Below are 21,694 nucleotides of genomic sequence, written 5' to 3' on the forward strand. Positions count from 1 at the left end.
ACAAAAATAACGCATACCGTGGTAAGAAACTTATAATTAGTGATTATCTTCCCCTGAAGTTCAAGCAAATTATATGTTTATTGTTGAAATTTTTATGATACCATGTGACAAGACGAATAAGTCATGCGCCTGGTTGTTAGCGACACGCCTGTCCGTGACAGTTGTAATGCCACTCAGAGCTTTAAATCACAAAGGTCTGATGGGCACTGCCACTGTGCCCGTCACCCTGATATATAAGGTAACAAAACTCACGAGCCTGTAATTTCACCAGCACCAGTACCTTTCAAAATCGGAACGCAGTAATACTCCCTTATGGCTTGGCGTCAGAAACAGATAAGGTGGCAGTACTTCCCTGGACGAACTTTTTCACAAGGAGCTTTACTACTATACGACAAAGAAGAAACGGCGCTAAAAGTTTCACATCATAGTCAGTGATTAAATACTACCTACGTGGGCCTAATAGTTTTTGACTTGGATGAAGACATTCCGGATTCAATTCCTGGTTAGATCAATATAGGAAATAAACTGTTCTAGATTGTATCGAGCTCTTAGGTTTTTGCAATGGTTAGACATAAGAAATGAAAGTATTTTTTCGATCTAAATCGCGTATATTTGTTTTTTCATCATTATCAGTCAGCCGTAACCATAGGACTTGTAAAGGGCCTGAAACCTTGGTTTGTTTGAAAAAACAAATATACGTGAGTTCTTAGGTTCTCGCGATTGTTACACATAGTTTCATTTCCTAAATATATGTGATTTAAATTCGAAAAAATAGTTCCATTTTCTATTTTCTAAATTAGTCCTAATCAGCATGTTCTGGGTAAGTACCCTGGAGTAAATTACGTTGCTCTGGTACTTATACTTCTGGCAAATTTCTAGTGAGATCGAGTGTGGTTATCACATCATTACATCTTCATCATCAACCCATCTATACGTCCCACTGGGCACGGGTCTCACCAGAGACCCTTGCTCATTACATCACGTCAATTATTTAATACTGTACCTTGTATGGTGCTTATTAATGGGTCTGATAAACAATACATAATGTGTATAGAGTACTACATTATCTGTCTCAGATTATGAGTAGGAAAACAAATATAATTGACCGTCGCCTGGACTACTTCGATTTAAACATTAATAAGTTGTTCATGAAATTATTTTGCTTGGTGTTACTTCTCACCCATTTTTTAACTGTTAAACAAATCGTGGTAAAGGAAAAAATCAGTTTTAGGTTTTTGTGTGCTTTTATAATCTCTTGTTACCATAACTAACGTAATCAACATTGTTAGCGAAATTGAGTTCTTTACAGCGGTTACACACGGGGACTTTTGGCAGCGATGTAAACGCGATGCAATAGCGATGCAGTCAGTAATGGTCAACCTTTACACACGCGCGCGATTTTAAGCAGGGATGCAAACGAGCGCGCGACTGGAATTTATAGGTGATCGATGCAATTGTGCGTTTGTATCGATGCAGTCGCGCGTTTGCATCGCTGCTAAAAGTTACCGTGTGTAACCACTCTAATGTGTCTGGGATTAGCGAAACGAGATCAATAACCCTTCCGATCTGTTTTTTAATATCTTATTTAGTTTTAGTTTTATTGTTAAGCAAAATCAGTGCAATTGATATTTTTTTTTAGGTTGCGTACAGATCTGGCGAATGCGCCGCGAAAGCGCTGCATGTGCGCCGCACGCGCACTGGACACGCGTTACTCGTGGGCTGTTAAATTTAATATTGACACTTAGGGTAGAAGAGCACTATGACCTGTGCGAGCGAACCCACACAGGCACCATTTAAGTCAGCAACCCCAGATCAGCACGTTTGCTGGGACTTCATTCGGTTCTCTGTAAGGCTAGTGCCTTAGGTAAGCCGTTCCGGGCGCACCGGACGTTCCGGGGGTACCGGAGCTGTAGGCACACTTACTTCCCGTCGGGCTCCGCATGACTAACGGTTGCCACCGCTGAGCAGCCGACTCTAAGTCGACTACTAAATTGGTGGCTGTAGCTGTAAGGCACGCTCACTTCCCGACACCGAACGAACGGCGTCTCTTCAGTTCCTAAATTCCTACGCGGCCGTAGGGACCGAAAGATGTCTAGCTCATCCTAGAGATGCCAAGTAGCAGTATCCTGCGACAATGACCGGACATAGCTACCGGCTTAAAGGGCAACTCACGCACCTCGCGCGTCTCCTCGTCTCAGGCCCTTTACTAGCTACAAAGACGCGTGACGAACGCCACGGCCACACACCATTGGGGCAGATGAACGTGTCCGTCCCTACAGCTAACCACGAACTCCGGCGAGTCCATATTTAAGTCCGGGTCCGCCAGAGACGCCCGTGAAGGCGTATGACTGCCGGAGGGCTTGACCCGGACGCCCGCCGTATTCTGTCTGGTCTTGCTGTCGAGCCCGTAGTTTATCCGGAAAGCCCTATCTTTCGGGTCAGTAGATAGGGACACTCTTAGGTAACAATAAAACTTTAAGTGTCAATATCTCAAAAGTTACCTAAATGCAAATGCATTAGTTATGACAATGAGGACAGCAAAATGTTGCGATATCCTAAAGCAGATACGAAATACAAAACTCAATTTGGGTTATCCAACTCAAATGTAAGGCGATAAAGCACAATATGTTTCATTGTCTATGTCTCTCAGAATAGCCAACATAATTGTGCTTATACATATTTAATCAGACATTATGTAAATGTGTTTCCCGATCTTCGTAGCGATAAATCACTTGCTCACACATAAGCCTACAATCACCATTTGGCCAGATTACAACCGCACCCGTGGGTCTCCTCAAAGAAAGTTCCTAACATTAAGAATAATGATTTGTTCATCCCAGTTTATGTTATTACTGCGCTAAGCAAGTACTCTTGAAGTTGAGATGCGGGTACTATGATAAGGCTGAAAAACATACTTTTAGAAGTTGAGAAAGGTTTTATGTCGACTGAATATAGAAACCTTATCGTTTGTTGCTAGATTGACTAAATCACAATGTTTTGTTATTTTCGCGATGTGCTTAAGTATAAGGTCACGGATCCATGGTTTCTGAAACTATTGGGGACATAGCGTTTATTTATATTATTTATTTTATTTAGTAGCAGTAGAGCTCCTTGTGAAAGAGTTCGTCCAGGGTAGTACTGCCCCCTTGCCTATTTCTGCCGCCAAGCAGTAATGTCAACATTACTGTATTCCAGTTTTGAAAGATAATGGTGCTGGTGAAATTACAGGTACATGGGACTATTCAACTTGTCTCACGCGCAGTGACAGTGCCTCTCAGATCATAGTGATTTAAAGCTCCGGAGTGACACTGCAACTGTTACGGACATGCATGTAGTTTACCATCAGGCGCACAACAAGTTCTTCCCGTCCCTTGATATTAATTTTTTTTTAACGATACCTTTTGATATCCGAACATGTTGTACGTCTGGTGATCTAAAGACACTGCCACTGCGCCCGTCACCCTGAGACATAAGTTAAAAAGTTCCATATTGATAGGAAAACCAACATGATGCACACACAACAACAGCTATTATACATTACAGGTTACAAAGTTTAAGGTTTACGCCATACTTACTGGCTAACACAGCAAACAATACAGACTCAAGCAAATATGAAATGTATGAAAGTCTCAACAGAACAGACGGCAGAAATATTATGTCGTCACCTTAGAATGATAACCTGGCATACGTGTTTTCACATAGTTCGTTTTTACCGATTTTTGTTGAAGAAAAAGATTATAAACTTCTTGCTCAAATACATTATTAAAGTAATATAGTACAATAGTATCAACGAACTATAGAGCGAGCAATACTCGACATTTTTCTACGTGATTGAATCAGAAATGAGGAGATCCGTAGAAGAACGAAAGTCACCGATATAGCTCAAAGGATTAGCAAGTTGAAGTGGCAGTGGGCAGGGCACATATCCTTTAGAACTGACAGCCGTTGGAGTAGAAAGGTTCTCGAATGAAGACCGAACCAGAAGGCGTTCAGTGGGATGGCCCCCTACTAGATGAACGGATGATCTGGTAAGGGTGGCGGGTAACCGATGGATGCATGTCGCGTCCGATCGGCTAGTCTGGAAATCTTTGGAGGAGGCTTATATTCAGTAGACGTCTTCCAGCTGATATGGTGATGACGATAGTATCTGAAAAAGGTATAATTTAACTAATTAAAATGCTAACTACAAACGTTATACCTACATTTTACACCAAAATGTTTATCTTCGTCCTGAAAAATTACATAGAAATCACATTTGTTAAATAAGTGCACATTTGACCTCTATCTTACCTGATGGAAAGTGACGATGAGTCGAGGATGTAGCATGCATATCTAAATAATGTCTATTCACTTTCGCCTTGAAAAGGTCCAAGTTATAGCGTTCGGGGAACAGGTCTGCAGGCAGGGAATTCCACTCCATAGCCGCTCGCCATACAAATGTGGAAGCGAAACGCTTCGTGTGAATCCGGGGAATATACACATTATAGGGGTGGAACTCCCGCCCACGTCTAGTCTCCCGATGGTGGAAAGGGGAAGACGGAATCAAATTATGCAATTCCATCGCACACTCTCCGTGATATATCCTGTAGAATACCGATAAGCTGGCAACTCTACGGCGGTATTCAAGGCTCTGCAGCTTCGCCTCTACGAGTTCCGAGTCACCTATAAGCCTCTTAGCACGCTTGTCTATTGAATCCAGAGTGGCCAGTTGTTATTTAGCAGAGCCATCCCATAAGTGGCAGCAGTACTCCATAAACGACCGGACTTGTGCTTGGTATAGCTGAAGCAACTGTCCCGGTGTGAAGTATCGCCTCACCTTAGAAAGGATGGCAAGCTTCTTGGCTGCATTTTTGGCCGTGGATTCAATGTAACTGCTGAAGTTCAGATTGGACGATAGGTCCATTCCAAGTAGGTGAAGATGGTCGGCTATCGGTATGGATATATCACGAAAAGTCGGAGTCAGGTGAAAGGGACTCCGTTTAGTGGAGAAAAGACACGCCTGCATTTTGGTAGCATTAAATTTGACAAGATTGGCATCGCGCCGATCGGAGACTGCCTTAAGTAACAAATTCAAACGACTAACCATGGACTCTCGACAAGACTGGATTCTTCTCCACTGACCCTTGCATTGGTCAAGTACCTGTCCACAACTGTGCTGTCATCAGCATACCCAAAGTTACCTGGAAACATATCACAGATATATAGACAACATATCGTTTATATGCAGCAGAAAGATGGTTGCGGACAGTATAGAAGCCTGAGGAACTCCGGCCTATCTATCGCCCTATGTTCGGAAGAGTAGCCTTCTAAGACCACTCGAATCGAACATTTCCTCAAGAAATCCGAAATCCAATTGCAAAGGTCAGTGGGAAGCCCATAAGAGGGAAGCTTGCTTAAAAGACTTGCGTGCCAGACCCTGTCTAAGGCCTTAGAAATGTCTAAAGACACTGCAATGCAAAAAATAATTCGGAATCCGTATTGGCGATCACTGAGGAGATCGTTGTCTTCAAGGTACGACAGAGTATGGAAGTGACTGAGATAGGCCTATAGTTGACAGGGTCAGCTCTGCTTCCTTTTTAGGCACTGGTTGCATATTTGCAAGCTTCCACGACCTGGGAACTACACCAGTCTCAAGCGAGAGGCGATACAGGCGTGTGAGAATAGGAGACAACTCAGGCGCACAGTTACGCAAGACTATTGCTGGAATTCCATCTGGCCCGCTAGCTTTATGCACGTCTAGACTTCGCAGAGTTCTGAGTACCTCTTTTTGGCGTATGCGAACTGGCGCCATAGTGCATCCAGTCTGAGGTAAAGAAGGTGGTAGGTATCCTGCGGCATCCAGACGCGAACTCTCTGCAAAGAGTGAGGCGAAGAGATTTGCCTTATCTTCCGCAGTATGGGCCAACGAGCCGTCTAGCCTCAGCAGAGATGGTAATCAGTGGCTACTAAAGTTTTTTCGACCGCTTTGGCCAGGGACCAAACGAACTTGCTGCCTGCTGGAAAAGAGGCACGCTTGGCCCCTTTCTTCTATCGTCGTAATACATACGAGGTGTTACGACAATATGGGTTGATGACGTGTACTATATGCAACAAACTTTTATCATAATCACTTAGATCTTACATTTATTTTACGATTTTTTATCATCCGTTATGAATTGACTATCCATAATATAGTTGTTTTTAATATCCCTTTATTATGATATTTGATGTTATACAAAAGTAAGGTCTGATGTGATATGAAACGGAAAAACTAATATGAAAGTGAAAATAACTAATACATAATTGTTTATTTACAATCGGCCAGTATATTCCAACAGGAATCTTATTTCACATTATGAAGGTAATTTAAATACCGAATAAATGACAACGTTGATTGATGATTATGATGGTAGAATAAACAACACACATAACGACACTTAAAATTTCTTTACTGTGCTTCGAAAGCATTTCAAAATGAAATTAATTTTACTTTTCACGACGTCTTTTGCAGATAAGGCGGTCCCTAGCGGCAACCTTACAAACTCTTTGATCAAGATGGATCACATTATATTACAGACGATAAGATTTCAATTTGATTTCTATATTAGAATAGAATAGAATATAATATAATGGAATAGAATAGAATAGACATTTATTACAACGTCACAACACATAGATACAAAAAAAAATGATAACACAAACCAGGAAAACAAAATTAAAAAAAAATAAACAAAATAAAAAATACAATAAAAAAAACATTAAATAAGACAAATCTGACAAAAAGCAAAAAACAAATTATAGCGAGTACAAATTTTGTACTATCATTTGTGCCGTTGTGGCATACACAAAAGGACTTCATTCAGCATAAGCCACAGCCATAATTAACTGTGGCGCTGGTTTTCAATGAGCCCTGAGCCGAGATGAGTGACAGACGTGTGTGTCGCGAAAGAACTTAAAATAAAGTACTTAAATATTTGTGTACGTGTTCTTTGTGCATTGTGTTATTGCGGTTTGTTATATTAAAGATCGTAAAAGTACATAAATATAGCAAAAAAAATATAATTATACCTAGTGTGTGCGTTTAGAGTGTGTGACTTAATTACGTAACAAATAAAATTATGCAATGTAAATAAAATTATGCAATATATTATGTATTATTACTATGGGATCTTCATCTCTTCATCATATCTAACGTAACGTAAGGTTATACAGAAGACCGAGCAGTATAATCTGCCACAGCGTTTGTGGACTACGAGAAAGCCTTTGACTCGATCGAGATTTGGGTGGTGCTACAGTTTCTACAACGGTGTCACATTGATTATCGATATATCGAAGTGTTGAAGTGTTTGCACAGAAACACCACTATGTCAGTTCGACTCCAGGGCACTGGTCCAGGTACAAAGTCTATACAATTGCAAATAGCGGTGCGACAGGGAGACGTTATTTCTCCGAAATTGTTCACCACTCTATTGGAAGATGCTTTCAAGTTACTGGACTGGAAAGGACTCGGCATCAACATCAATGGCGAGTACATCACTCTCCTTCGATTTGCTGACGATGTCGTGGTCATGGCAAAATCGCTGGAAGAGCTTGGCACCATGCTCGGTGACCTCAATAGACTTTCCCAGCAGGTGAGTCTAAAAATGTACATGGACAAGACGAAACTTATGTCCATGTCCATGTCGTAGCCACCCTTATAACAGTGGGAACCTCTACTCTCGAAGTTGTTGACGAGTATGTCTACCTCGGACAAGCTGTCCAATTAGGCAGGACCATCTTTGAAAAAGAGGTCAATCGTCGAATCCGACTCGGTTGGGCAGCTATCGGGAAGCTCCGGGAGGTCTTCTCGTCCGCAGTCCTTGAAGACAAAAGTCTTAGAGCAGTGCATGTCGTCCAGCAATGGACGTCTTTCGGCTGATATGATGTACACACAGGTCAATTGTTGACGCTGTACTATTTCAGCTTTCTAATTTGTGATTTCAGTGCCAACGAGAGTTGATATTTAAAAGTGATATAAGGCCCACTGACCTGATGAGGTGCCAGGAATTGATGGCCCTTATTTCGTCTCTATTTCTGTTTATATACTCGATGGGTGCCAGTATCTCGAAAGTTACCAAAATGCAAATGCGTTAGTTATGACAAGGAGGGTATTACGCTCTAAGTAAATAATAAATAAATGTTAGACAACATCACACACGTTCCTCTTTTTTTTATAATACCAAATGACGGGACGAACTAGTCCTGGCCTTGTGGTAAGCGACACGCCTGTTTATAACAGTTGCAGTACTACCCAGAGCTTACGCTGAGGGGTACGGCCACTGCTCCCATCACCCTGAGACATAAGTTAAAAGTCCCATGTGCCTGTAATTTCACCAGCATCTGATCTGATTCCAAAGTAAGTAACTAAAGCACTTGTGTTATGGAAATTGGAAACAATGACGGTACCACAAACACCCCCAGAGCAGAGACAACATAGAAAATTTTTTACCTACTTTCAAGTGATTTTTTTATTTCTCTAGGTCCCAAATGAAATTGTTTTGTACTACCTTTCAGACTACACACTTCCTTTTTGTACACTTGTAAGCCATTTTTTGTAAAAAGTACAATTAATTCTTAGTCCCTGTGGCGGCAACCGTTCAATCCTCTAATGCAAATTAAAACCTTTTTTGAGGTCTGAATGTTGCCTGACTGGTCAAGAATCTATCACTATCTAATTATGTACTGTAACTATCTCTCAAGTATTTGTGGCTATTAATGAAATTATTATTACTTTATTTTACACGATCGTATGCGAAATTCTAATTAATCCTAACGTGCCAGCATTGCCTGTATCGAGTGCGTTTTATGTCGAAAAAGTTTTCGGATAAAAGTTGGGCTTAGTGCTTGAACTCGAAGGTGCAATCTATGGTTTAGGCAAATTTTGTTTTTGTGTTGTTTTGTTTTGTTGCTAAATGTTTGAAGTTATTTGTTTTTGTTTCCCTTATTGCTTTTGTTAATTGTTCACATGAATGAATTCGTATATCCAGGGTATATACGTTTCTGTTTTTAATACACCACACAAAAAGGGGGATCATGAGTTTGAAACCTTTGTCTATGAAATAATATTATTATATTTAACTTGATCTGATGCTGCAATTATGATAGTCTGTAGACTATCAAACTTTTCGACTACTGACAGCAGCATTATAGTGGTTACGACCACTATAATACAACAACAATACGTTGTATCTTATCGTATCGTAGTAGCATTAGATTGGTCTCGGCGAGTCCATTAGCTTACGAATGATGATTTTGTTGACCTTTTGGAGTACTGTACTGTTTTAAACGGGATTATTTTAATATTCAAAATTAACTTTTTTAATCATAACTCAAAAAGGCAGCTCCATATCTTTCTACATTAGTTTTGTACGGAGGCTCCCTAACGACCCTTAGGGAATACGAGAAGGACACTATAACCTGTGCGCGCACTGGAACCTTATAAATTCAGGTTCTGATCCCAGTTCAGCCAGTGTACAGGGTTGTCGCAGACCTCTGTCACTTGACTTCATCCGGTTCCCGAGAGGTTAGTGCCCCGAGTGAGACTCTGGGTGCACGTACAGTACCCTCCCTATTTTCCAGATAGGAACCGGAGTTGTAGGCACGTTCACTTCCCGTTGCGTATTGCACAACTAGCGGTTGCTATCGCTAAGCCGTCGACTATAATTCCACAGCCATATCTCGTCATTGGTGGTGGAGCTGTACTCAAAAAGGAGGTCAAATAATTGAAGAGATATTTTATAACCATGCGGCAGAATATGAAGCATAAATATAATTTTAGAGTGAGCAACAAAATATTGTCGCCATTAGTTGAGAGGGCGCTTGTGACAAAAACTCAAAACCGAGAAAATAATGTTTAAAGAAATTATATTTTTCCCTCGCGGTAATTTCATGTCGTAACCACCTAGGGAAAAAAATAGAAATAGTGACACATCGACCTTTTTTATTGATCACGGCAGTATATGTAATAACATTTTTGGAAAAGTCACAAGTGCTGGTGGATATAATAATTACGACAGGTATAATAATTATACAGTAGCTAGAGTAATAGGCATAGGAATTCCTGAAGCATGTGCGTCGCTAAGCAATAAATAACTGAAACTCATTACAACCGTGTTAGCTGTAAAATACCCCGAACTTCAGAAATTTAATCTACACAGGATTCTAATACGTAAAATTTACAGCGTACAACACACCAATGGTTTACTTAATTCTAATAGTTTACAGCCAGTTGGCCTGATGAGCGTAATTTATACTTTCTGGCGCAGTTTAACTTCGTTAAGTAGTAAATTACCTATTTCTGCCGCTAAGCAGTAATGTGATCATTACTGCTTTCCGGTTTTGAAGGGGTGCTGGTGAAATTACGAGCACATGGGCTTGTATATTATTCATATTTCTATGGTTGTAATTGATCTCCATAGGTATTTATGTAAATCTGTTTTGCTGTTAGAGATGTTACCTCCCCAGATATATTGGAATAAATGGTAATAGCAGTAGAGCGCCTTGTAATAGAGTTCGTGCAGGGAAATACTGCTACCTTACCTATTTAAGTCAAGCCAAGCAGATATGTGAGCATTACTGTGTTTCGGTTTGGAAGGGTGCTGCTGAAATAACAACCACATGAATTTGTTAACTTAATGTGTCAGGTTGACGGGAGCAGTGGTATAGCCACTAACTTTGCATTTTAAAGCTCAGGGTGGCACTGCAACTGTTATAGACAGGCGTGTCGCTTAGCATCAGGTCCACGACTCATATGATAATAAATCTAGTGTTATGTTTTTTTTTTACTTCTTCTTCCATGCAACCACACCAATTGCAATTTACTTACAATTAAATCATACATTGACAGGCTAAAGAATATGCAAATTAAGTTTTTAAGACTTAAAACATTGACTACTATAGAGATAGGACCTCAAAGAAACGTATTCCGTACCTACTAAACAGCTTATCAGAGGTTTTTAGACATGAAACTAAAAAAAGTAAATTTAAAAAAATTTGTAAAATATTATTATTTGTTATAATTGTGAAACAGTTCGAGTTCGTTAGTGCTTACATTATTAATACTAATATATATGAATAATAATAATAATATTATATACTAATAATTATTAAGTTTCTAATTTCACAAAAATAATTTAATTTCATGGTGAAACATCGTCACATTCAATAAAAACTTAGATTATAACTTCTCAAATTTTTGTTAAATAATTAATAATTATTTTATATAAGAATGCTTAACCACACTAAGTGTCAGTTTGTAACTTTTAGTTAATTTGAGACTCATTTCGAAACTGCTGTTAAATTATCCTAATATCCTGTTTTGTAGGACTATATTTATTTAAGAAAATTGTACCACTTTTTCAAATTCTAAAAAAGAAAAAATTACATGGTAATCTTTTTCGTCGAAAAAATCAAAATAGGGAATTCACTGTACTAGGAGTACCAGAGCAACAAAATTCTACCCATAACACCCAATTTAGAAAAAATATTTTCCCAAATTGATAATTTTGGGAATCGAACCCTATATCTGTTCGTCTAATGTCCGCTGTGCATCCCGTTGGGCCACACAGGTCGTCAATGCACGTTGAAGCAAAAATACTATGTTATGCGATTTACCGTTACCATTTTTTTAAAATATTTGTAGTCTTGTCTTCAAACAAAATGTTTGACGAAACAACCATTATTTTTATCCCGTATATTACGCTCTGTAAAAATTTCATTCGGTTTACTATTTAATAAATTTTACTGGTATCCTAGATGCCCGTCGGCTGGAAATTAATTATTTGGATTGCCCTCTCTTTGTCATAGCCGGGTGGTGGCGGAAATATTCCACGTCATTAGTATGTTGGATATTGGATGGAAAATAAGACCAGGTTTCGCTATTGCAAGGTTTGGTTAAGTATTGGTTATTGCTGATGGCAAATGGTAGTATCTTGGTAGTGGTCAGGATCAGTCATACTGATTATATAATTAAATGTGATAACGTAAATGAAAATAAAAATGAACAAAAATGAAAATGTCTTTATTATCTTTCACAAATGAAACTTGTACTTATACAGGGTTATTTGTAAAATACTATCAACCTCGTAGGACTAAATTACTAACATTACTATTCTTCAGATTCTACTTTCGTACAAAAAAAAAACATTTAAATAGATCGCTCTAAATGGTTATAACTCTGTGCGTCGCAAAGGAAAGCACACAATTCTGTTCTAATCCAATGTACCAGAAAAGTAAAGAAACAGATCATTGTCCCGATCATAGACAGTTTAGTGATGGCCAACTGTACTGCCAACTATAAATCGATTAATTAATTGAATCAGTTGGAATAACTGGGTTTGTAAATAAAATGGGTTTTGCGATTTCGCTGCTAATTACTATAAAAAAAATATGTAATTCAATACTGAGTGATGATATTTCATACATGAGATTAAAAACGTTTTCTTACATAAGCTATAAAAGTAAATTTAAAATTTCCGAAATCAAATTTTTGTCCTCCTTCAAATTCTTGCATTTATATATTTGTTCGATTGTGATTGTGAATCGATTACAAAAACTTTAATTACATTTACCGAATGAGACATTTCCGTACAGCCATATACAACAATAGATTATTCACAAATCTATATTTGAAAAATAATCTCTTTTTCGTTTTGTAAAATTTCATGGAACAAAATTTGATGCTTATGGTGTTAGTAAAATAGTTCTGCGTGGTTGTTAGTGTCTTATAAATAACCCTGTATATATCTATGGTCCCCATATGTTACTGAAGATAGTCTCGTTTGTGAAAGTCTGGTGTCCATACTAGGATAAACCTGTGTCATAGAGCACTAGGGTCTCAACCTTCTACATATAGAGCAAACGTAAGACAGATAGATACACACATATCATAAACCTTCTATGATGTGTTCAAAAACCGCAAATTACGACCAGCATAAAGATAAACTGTTTTGTTAGAACAAATTTCTTATCTGTGAAAATGTTATTATTGCTTCATAATGGAATCATAATAACATCGAATTCGATGTTATTATTACATTAAAATTTCGAACATTTCCGAAAAACAAAACAATTTGATTTGACCTCAATTCTAATATCAGTCGAGATGAAGTTTTATTCGAAATGAAATGTCAATAGCACACTATTTTGTCAATTTCACTCGTTACTTGATATCGAACGATATGATAGTTGGGGCCGACTCTAGTTTGTCTATGAATTAAATAAAAACTACGGTTGTGTGACATGCGTGTCAAAAGTTTTCATTTGCCGCCATTTCGCCAATCGTAACATGCGATTCCTGAACACATCACAGAGAGTTTATAATATGTGTGTAGATAAAGCAGTGTATGTGACTGTACATAATTAGGCATTAAAACACCCACAAACTCACACTCGTGTTTTAATGCCTTTCATTATGTAACAGTCCCATAAACTACTATAGTAGTTATAATTTTTTACAATAAATACAAAAATAAAAATTAATAACTGCTGTTAAATTAGCTTTGAATGTGACGACCAATTTTTGCTTGCCTGTCTTATTTTGTGGCGATACATGTTTGTTGGACGTTTCTAGCAAAGAAATGATTAGATTGAGGATCTATTTTCAGCTGAACTAAATTTGAACAACATTTTTATATGGCGTGGGTGTTCTGAGTAGAGGCCTCGGAATTAATTTCGTTACTGTCGTATTATATTTCTCATAGTAAAGGGAATTGCCTGGAATGGGATCACGGGAATAGCGCGATTTCTTAACTAACTTTACTTATATCACTTATGTACTTACTTATATCATGGAGAGTGTGCGTTGGAATTGCACGATTTAATTTCGTTTTCTCCTTTTCCTATACTGTGGATATTCTAAGGATCCGCGCGATGCGTTATACTTTGACATTTATACAGTTTAGATGAGAGTCATACTCTCACCCATTTTGTTTTAAAAAAAACATGTTTTTTGCTTCGCCTGCGTCTTGGATTAATTCATGATTAATTTTGCATTTTATGTATAACCCAAAATTGTTTGTGTATTTTTTTAACCGACTTGAAAAAAAGAAGAAGGTTCTGAATTCGACTGTATGTTTTTTTACTATTAATCCGTAATGTATGTATTAGTGTTTGTTTTTAAAAAATATTTTTGATGTTGGCCGTGGTTTTTTTTTATACAAAATGACGGGACGAAGATGTCGTGTGCACGGTTGTAAACAACACACCTGTCCATATAGTCTGTCCCTATCTACTGACCAGAAAAATAGAGGGTACGGCGGGAGTCCGCGCCAAGCCCTCCGCCAGTAATACGCCTTCACTGGCTGTTCTGTTGGACCCGGACTCTGGGTATGGATTCGCCGAGGTTTTTGGTAGATGCAGAGACGGACATATTTGTCTGCTTCGATGGTGTGTGACCGGGGCATCTGTCTTAGAAGCGGTCTAGACGAGGGCCTAAGGCAAGGAGGCGCACAGAAGTTGCCCTTTAAGTTAGAAACTATGTGCGGACATTGTCACTGGACTCTACGACCGACATCTCTGGTACCAGTAGTAGCTAGTAGAGGATGAGTTAGATATTCTCCGGTCCTTCCAGATGCGTAGATTTATGGGAACTGGAGAAACGATTCGACGTCGGGAGATGAGCGTACCTACAGCGTTACCAACAAAGAGAAGATTTGGTAGGGGACTTCGGAGTCAACGGTCTAGCAGTGGCAACCGTTAGTTGTGGAATGCACAACGGGAAGTGAGCGTACCTACAGCTCCGATACATATCTAGAAAATAGGGAGCGTACTGTATTTCCATCCGAGGCGGCCCACCCGAGGCAGTAGTACTCTTGAGAAACGGATATAGACAGTGAAAACGGTCTGTGACAACCCTGTACACTGGCTGATCCGGGATAAGAACCTGAACTTAGAGGGTCCCTTTGGTTCCACAAGCTATAAAGCCGTTCCTGTATTACCAAAACGGGCACTGCCATTGCGTCCGTCACCCCGAGACATAATTTGACAAGTCCTATGTGTCTGTAATTTCACTAGCGCCCTTACCATTCAAAACCGGAATGCAGTAATGCTCTCATTACTGTTTGGCTTTGGGTTGCACCAAAGGAGCTTCCTTGCATGAGGTACACTTCCTTTCCTTTACGTCTAGCGCATCCTGGGCAACAATTGACGAGTACCCTACGCCGATTGGTGAATTCTTTCACCACGATGGCAAGCATTACAGTGTATGCCATCGCAACGATAAGAAAGAAAAAGAAACTGCTTGGCGGCAGAAATAGGTAAGGTGGCAGTACTTCCTTGAATGAACTCTTTCATTGGGAGCTCTACTGCTATTAAAATACGTATAGATATGTGCCCCAGAAATTTGTTATGACACTTACATGATTGTAAATACTAATTTTTAGATTGTGTTACATGACGACAGAACAATGCGTCAAAATTATGTATATACTGTTTATGTACATTGTTATGTTCTATTAATTGTAAACTTTACAGTGCAAATAAATGAATAAAATACAATTTACTAAGTACTGTTAAAAATTTATAGAAAATAAGAATATTTTGAAATTTGTACTTTTGAGTGAAATAAATAAATAAATAAAATTGGCTTTATTTGACATGCAAAATGAATAAATTTCAAACATTTAAATAAAAAATCAAATTAAAATTTAACAAAAGCATTTCAAAAAGTTTCATGACTCAGCATCTAAGGACTATACTAATAACATAGCCCTAGCTATTATTCTGTTATGGCCTGTCATAAATTGGAACACCACAATTCAAATAAATATATAAAACTTTATTTCCATTTTTGATATTTATTCACATTAATCTTTGTCTAGTTACATTTTCATTTTTGAAATTTACTCACATTCATCTTTGTCTGATTAGATTTGACTTGATTCGTTGAAAAAAGACATTTACAAAGGTCTTCAAAAGGTTTGAAGACCTTTGTAAATGGTTATTAAATTGAATAAAGTTAAAATCTAAGGGACTTGAAGGGACTTGTGAATATTTCAGTAGAAACAATTCTGAAACTATTTGAAATTTGCTTTTATAAATTTTGTTTTCACTTACGCTATAATTTACGCTACTTGTTGTTATCATTCCTTTTAAATCATACCAATCATATACTGAACACTTATAGACCAATAAAATATAAAAAATCTTTCCTCAATGTGACAATAATCTACAGCACGGCCGAACGGTTACCATGCTGGTCTGCCACACAGAGGTCTCGGGTTCGATTCTCAGGCCGGGAAAAATATTTGTATGGCCTACATTTATTTCTCTCGTGAGGTTGGGTGTAATGTGTACTAGTATATGTGTGTATCCATGGCACCCGCGATACAGGGTTTTCTAGTGCGCGGATATAAGTGTGTACGTTAAAACAAAACAATAATTCGTTAAACTCCTGTAACATATTCCATACCTCAGCGTCATTACATAATAACAAAGTAGTAACAGCGTTGTTTTTTCCAGTTGCACCCAAGGAGACTTTCTCAAGGTCTACTCCGAAGGTGGAACCCACGGTCCTGGACCTCCTGGCGTCAATGAATATTCAGCCTGGTCAAGAGCTCTATGTGGAAGTAGAATGGACGCTCCACCAGCTCTTTATTCTCATGGACCATTATTGGTACTGGAGTTGCACACAGGAGACAAGGAGACCAATGCTACGGGATTCATTGGAACTTATAGATTTATTGATAGACGTAAGTATGATGCCATTAATTGTACAATGTTTTGATTTGCATTCTCGCCATATTTATAGAGATTATTCTATATCCGAAATTGAACTTAAATCACAAAAAAAATCGCAAAAACAATTCCAAAATTATTATTTTTTTATTTCATTGCGCTAAGCACCGATTCGCAATCACCTGATCCAAAGATCAATAACTTTTGCACGGCCCTGTGCTACCAAAAAGCGGACCGACCAAGTAGCCGCCAGTGTTGTTCTTTCTCTTATACAACTCTTCAAACATCAGCGCATGCATCCTGAATCAGTGCGCTCGCTCACGCACTGGGATAGCCGCTTGAGATCGCCACAATCAATTCTATCTAGTCTATCGTGAAATGCGCGCGTGGTTTGTTGTGTAAATAAGAGATTTTTCTGTTCACAAGAACTGTGTTACGATCAAGTGCTTCTTCTCATTATGAACGACAAGTGCAAGCGTGATTATTACTTATGGGGCGCTGTGAAACGTTTAGTTTACACGGAGAAGATTACGAGTGTTGAACAATTCTGCGCAAAAACCGTCTCCGCTTTCAAACTTGTGAAGTCAACTAAGTCAGCTTTCAAACTAGCGCTCAGAAAGTTGAAACGAAACTCTTGACAACGTGCAAATTTTTGCATATCCAGTGATGATGGACACTAGTAGGTAACCTAAAATTGGTAAGTACCAAATCTAAATTATAAAAAAAAAAATTTTCAGTCGACTTCCCTAATTATTGTAAATAATTAATAAATTATAAAAATACGTAATCATAATAAATAAAAAATAGGTGATTAAGTGATCGAGAAAGATTACGTATCGTTCAAAAGCGCACGGGCCCCATTGGGGTCACTGCCCACGAGCGGTGCATACGATTTAAAGATAATTTTGCAAAACTTTACAATTAGTCAGAATATTGAACAGAATATTTTTGATGTATTTTAGATGATTTAGTATTATTTATATTATTAATTTCTTAAATATGGCGAGACGAATGCAAGTCTGTTAAGTATGGATAACTCACGGAAACCGCTGTGTTGCAATCACCCAATTATTGCGACTTTCGGCACGAGGCTCCATCACAGCACAACGTGATGGACCAGTTGCAGCACGGGGCGCTGATGTAGCGGAACGTGTATCGCAATAATTGGGTGATTGCAACACAGCAGTTTCCGTGCGTTATCCATACTTAACAAGTCAATAAAAAATACATAAATTGTAGATAATATTGGACCCCACGTCAATGACTACAAACAAATTGGAGCCCGTATTTTTAAACATTTCCTCATTTCAACCTTCACTCGACTTAACGTTATTTATAGGAATTTGATATTTTAGTCGATATCAAGTTCACATAAAAAACTTCGACCTTTTTCATTCAATGAGAGGCGTGGTTGAAGTAACTGGAATGTAATCTGAACGTCCTCGACTTGAAAATAAAACAATTGTTATGATTTTGTAGGCGTCTCGCGCCTGTGTATATATATACAGCACATATATGTATATACAGAGTTTTTTAAAATGGGACAGTGTGGACAGACCCAAAACCATAGAAGATACAAGGAAACAGTCTTAGAAACCGTTAGGTCTTTTTTTTATGAAAACAATTTTAGTACAGTAATTTTTTTTTGTCAAGCCTGAGTTGTCCATAAAAAGAAATAAAATTCATCAAAATTTTTTTAGTGTTAGTCGACTCACTTTCACGAAGGGATCATTTCATTGTAAGGGGCTGAAAAAATCGGGACTGCCGAAGGTGGTGAAATTTCATAAAATATTCTTCATACAAAATGGAGCTTGAATTAAAAATAAAATTGACAATATTTTTTAAATGGTAATAGACTCAATTTCTTTTCAAAAAATTATACATCCAAAATTGTTATCACAAAAAAAAGACTTAATGGTTTTTAAGACAGTTTCCTTGTATCTGTGGTTTCAGATTTTTCCATATTGTCCCATTTAAAAATACTAGATACGAAATGGGTAGTGATTACCGGATATCCGGCGAACACTTAGGCCGGATATCTGACCGACTGCCGTAAACATGTCGCGACCGGTTTACAGCGCGCATCGCCGTGATTGATTGATTAGTGAGTGATTCCACTTTCACATTAACGCTTTGATTTGTTATGGTCACTTGGTTTTTATAAAAATGATTAATTTATTCGATAACGCAAACAAACACATAACAGAAAAATGTTAACAGTGAAAACAAATCGCAAATTTCTCAATATTTTAATGTCAGTGCTGTTTGTTTATTGTGCCGAATGCTAATTTCTCGCGGTGGAGAAGGAAAAAAGCAATTACACCATTAAGTCCTTAGGTTTTCACGATTGTTACACATAGGAAATGAAAGTATTTTTCCGGATTTAAATCGTGTACAACCGATTCGGGCCCTTTACAGGTACCTGTAAACTTAGAAAACGAAACGTTGGTTTGTTTGAAAAAACAAATATTCGCGATTTAAATCCGGAAAAATTGTTTCATTTCCAATTACACCATTCTTTGGCTATATTAAAATTTCTAGTTGTATACTTGATACTCTTGCTACGCCCGTATTATTTTCTTTCAATTTGATTACATTATAGTTTGTTTGTTATCTAACTAATTCTGAGCCTTGATACCAGACTTGCAAAAAAAAAAAGTAATCCACTTATGTACACGTTTCATTATTATAGACACCTACACATTGTATTTGAAGACAGTTAAAATCGGTCGTGATTGCAATCATTTCATTTGGTCGTCTGGCAATACCAAGTAGTACTTAAAATTTAACAAAGTTGACAAGGGTTTATAGTGAAAAACTGTTCTCTGAAACTGGTCTCGTTTATGAAAATAAATATAACCAACATCTACCATTGCCAAATGCAGAAAAGCAGGTCTTCATTCACCATAATTGGCCTGTATTGAAATTTGAGTACTAAATTAAACAGATAACGTTATCTAACTTCATAGTTCTTTCAGTTACAAATAATTTCATCTTGTAAGTTCAAAGTATGCGATTTTCATATAAATATTTTTACCTTTTTTCTCCCTCATAGGGGTTGAATTTTGGAAAATCGGTTTTTAATAAAAGTAACATACCTTCAAGTTTTGATGTTTTTAGGAGTTATAGTTTTTGCTGTGCGCACGTCTACCAGTGAATTGCTCCGGACCTTAATCCTTTATATAATATTGATTACGATGTTATATATTATATTGGAAATAAGAAATTTTTTTAGGATCTATAATCGACTCAGGCCAGTCAGCCATGATAATGCAATCTGTCGAGAGCCCGTAAAGTTGGTTTGTTTGAAAAAAAAAACGGTAATTTTAAATCCAAAAGAATAATTTCACTCCAACGTAGCCACGAAAACTGAAGACCTCATTGTAAGGATTTTCTAAGGGATTTTTTCTACTAGTTTGTGCACGCACTGATGTGCGCGGAGGTAATCATCAAACACAAGATACCGCGCTATCTACGTTAAGAACTCCCAGAACATTTATTTTTATTATTCGGTAAAAGTTACCAAACAAGTTTTTTTCATTACCATCTAACAGTAATTTTAATAATGCGATTATCTTCTTCTTAACGTATGACGATGGCATGCGCTACAATGCTTGCCATCGGTGAAAGGGTTTGCCAATCGGCGTAAGGTACTCGCAGATTGTTGTCCAGAATGCGCCAGAAGTACAGGAAAAGAACAGTATGTGGTTCGGGGTGGCTCCTTTCGTGCACTTCCGCAATTGGCAATAGAGTTTTTGATGCACGTATTGTCTAGTGATATTGAAAAATATTCAACCTTATCACACACCTTTTTTGCTCCTAAGCACGCGTGCTGGGGCACAATTCTGTTAATTTTATGATAATATTTGCTATTCTGATAAAATCTACTTGCAATGGCAGTTAGTACAGTTTTGGTGTAATTACAGGCACATGTCAACTTATGTTTCAGGGTGACGGGCGCAGTGGTAGTATCCGTTAGATCTTTGCGATTTAAAGCTCTGAGTGGCGCTGCAATTGTTATGGACAGACGTGTAGCTTGTCATCAGGCGCACGGCTTGTTTGTCTCGCCACTTGATATAAAACAAAGTTCTTAGGTTATAAAATAATATTATTATTATATATAAAATCTATAATATTATAAAATTATAGAATATATTTAAAATATATATATATATTATAAAATTTTTTTCGCGTCGCCGCTGCGTCGCTGTCACCGTACCAGTGCGGCCCCGGCCTTAACTTTTAGCAGAATACCAAACGTACCAAGCCCTGCCATTGACTAGTGTCAATGGCATAGTATACCGACACACATCTGAGATGATTTAAAATTAGTGGATTTGGGACCCTGACCTCCTTAGTTACCGTTTTACAACTTGCCATATTCCATCGCGAACTAAAAGGTTTGATGACACCTTTATTTGTCGCACAGTTGACGAATGGAACTGCCTTCCAGTGCATGTATTCCCTCGTTGTTATGATATTGGGTCCTTTAAATGAGGCGCGAAGAGGCTTCTTGTAGGCAAACCAGGTGATTGCATCAACACTGCATTAAGTTCCTTGGATTGCACTTTACCTTTAACATCAGGTGGAGTGGTAGGTCCACTGCCTGTCATGTATAAAAAGAAATAGATGACCATTTACTTTGACCCTCCTTATGGCTTTCTTTGCCTTAATTAGCTACAAGTTTTACACGTTAGGATACTCGGTGTTTGCGCTTGTCATGTTCCTTCTTACGGTTAAGAAAAAGATAATATATTCTTCGCTTAACTCTATTCAGGGGCAGTTTCCGACTCGCAGCGAGTAAGTGCTACAATGACCTGCCGCCTCCGGTAATAATGCCAAAACGCTGTATTCTTTCAAAACGTAAACGATGGGTCCTGTATGTGCAGAAATCAAGTAGCAATTGGTCGGGGGTTAAATTCCCTAGCAACACAAAATTAATAAAATATTAGATTTTTTAAATTATATTTATACAATTTTTGTACATCATTCATTTTGTACC

At 38.0% G+C, this 21,694-nt stretch overlaps 1 protein-coding gene across 1 annotated transcript in view; it reads left to right on the top strand.

Annotated features, from left to right (window-relative positions):
* LOC113229274 (CUB domain-containing protein 2-like) overlaps positions 1–21,694 on the top strand; it is a 148,689-nt gene that overhangs the window by 107,018 nt on the left and 19,977 nt on the right. Inside the window, exon 5 of the mRNA XM_026462818.1 lies at positions 16,477–16,706. Within this exon, the coding sequence (XP_026318603.1) occupies positions 16,477–16,706 (230 nt within the window). The remainder of the gene's footprint in view (positions 1–16,476; positions 16,707–21,694) is intronic.

This window comes from Hyposmocoma kahamanoa, unplaced genomic scaffold (genome assembly GCF_003589595.1).
Source record: "Hyposmocoma kahamanoa isolate Upper Pololo Valley unplaced genomic scaffold, ASM358959v1 296, whole genome shotgun sequence".
Taxonomy (NCBI): Eukaryota; Metazoa; Arthropoda; class Insecta; order Lepidoptera; family Cosmopterigidae; genus Hyposmocoma; species Hyposmocoma kahamanoa.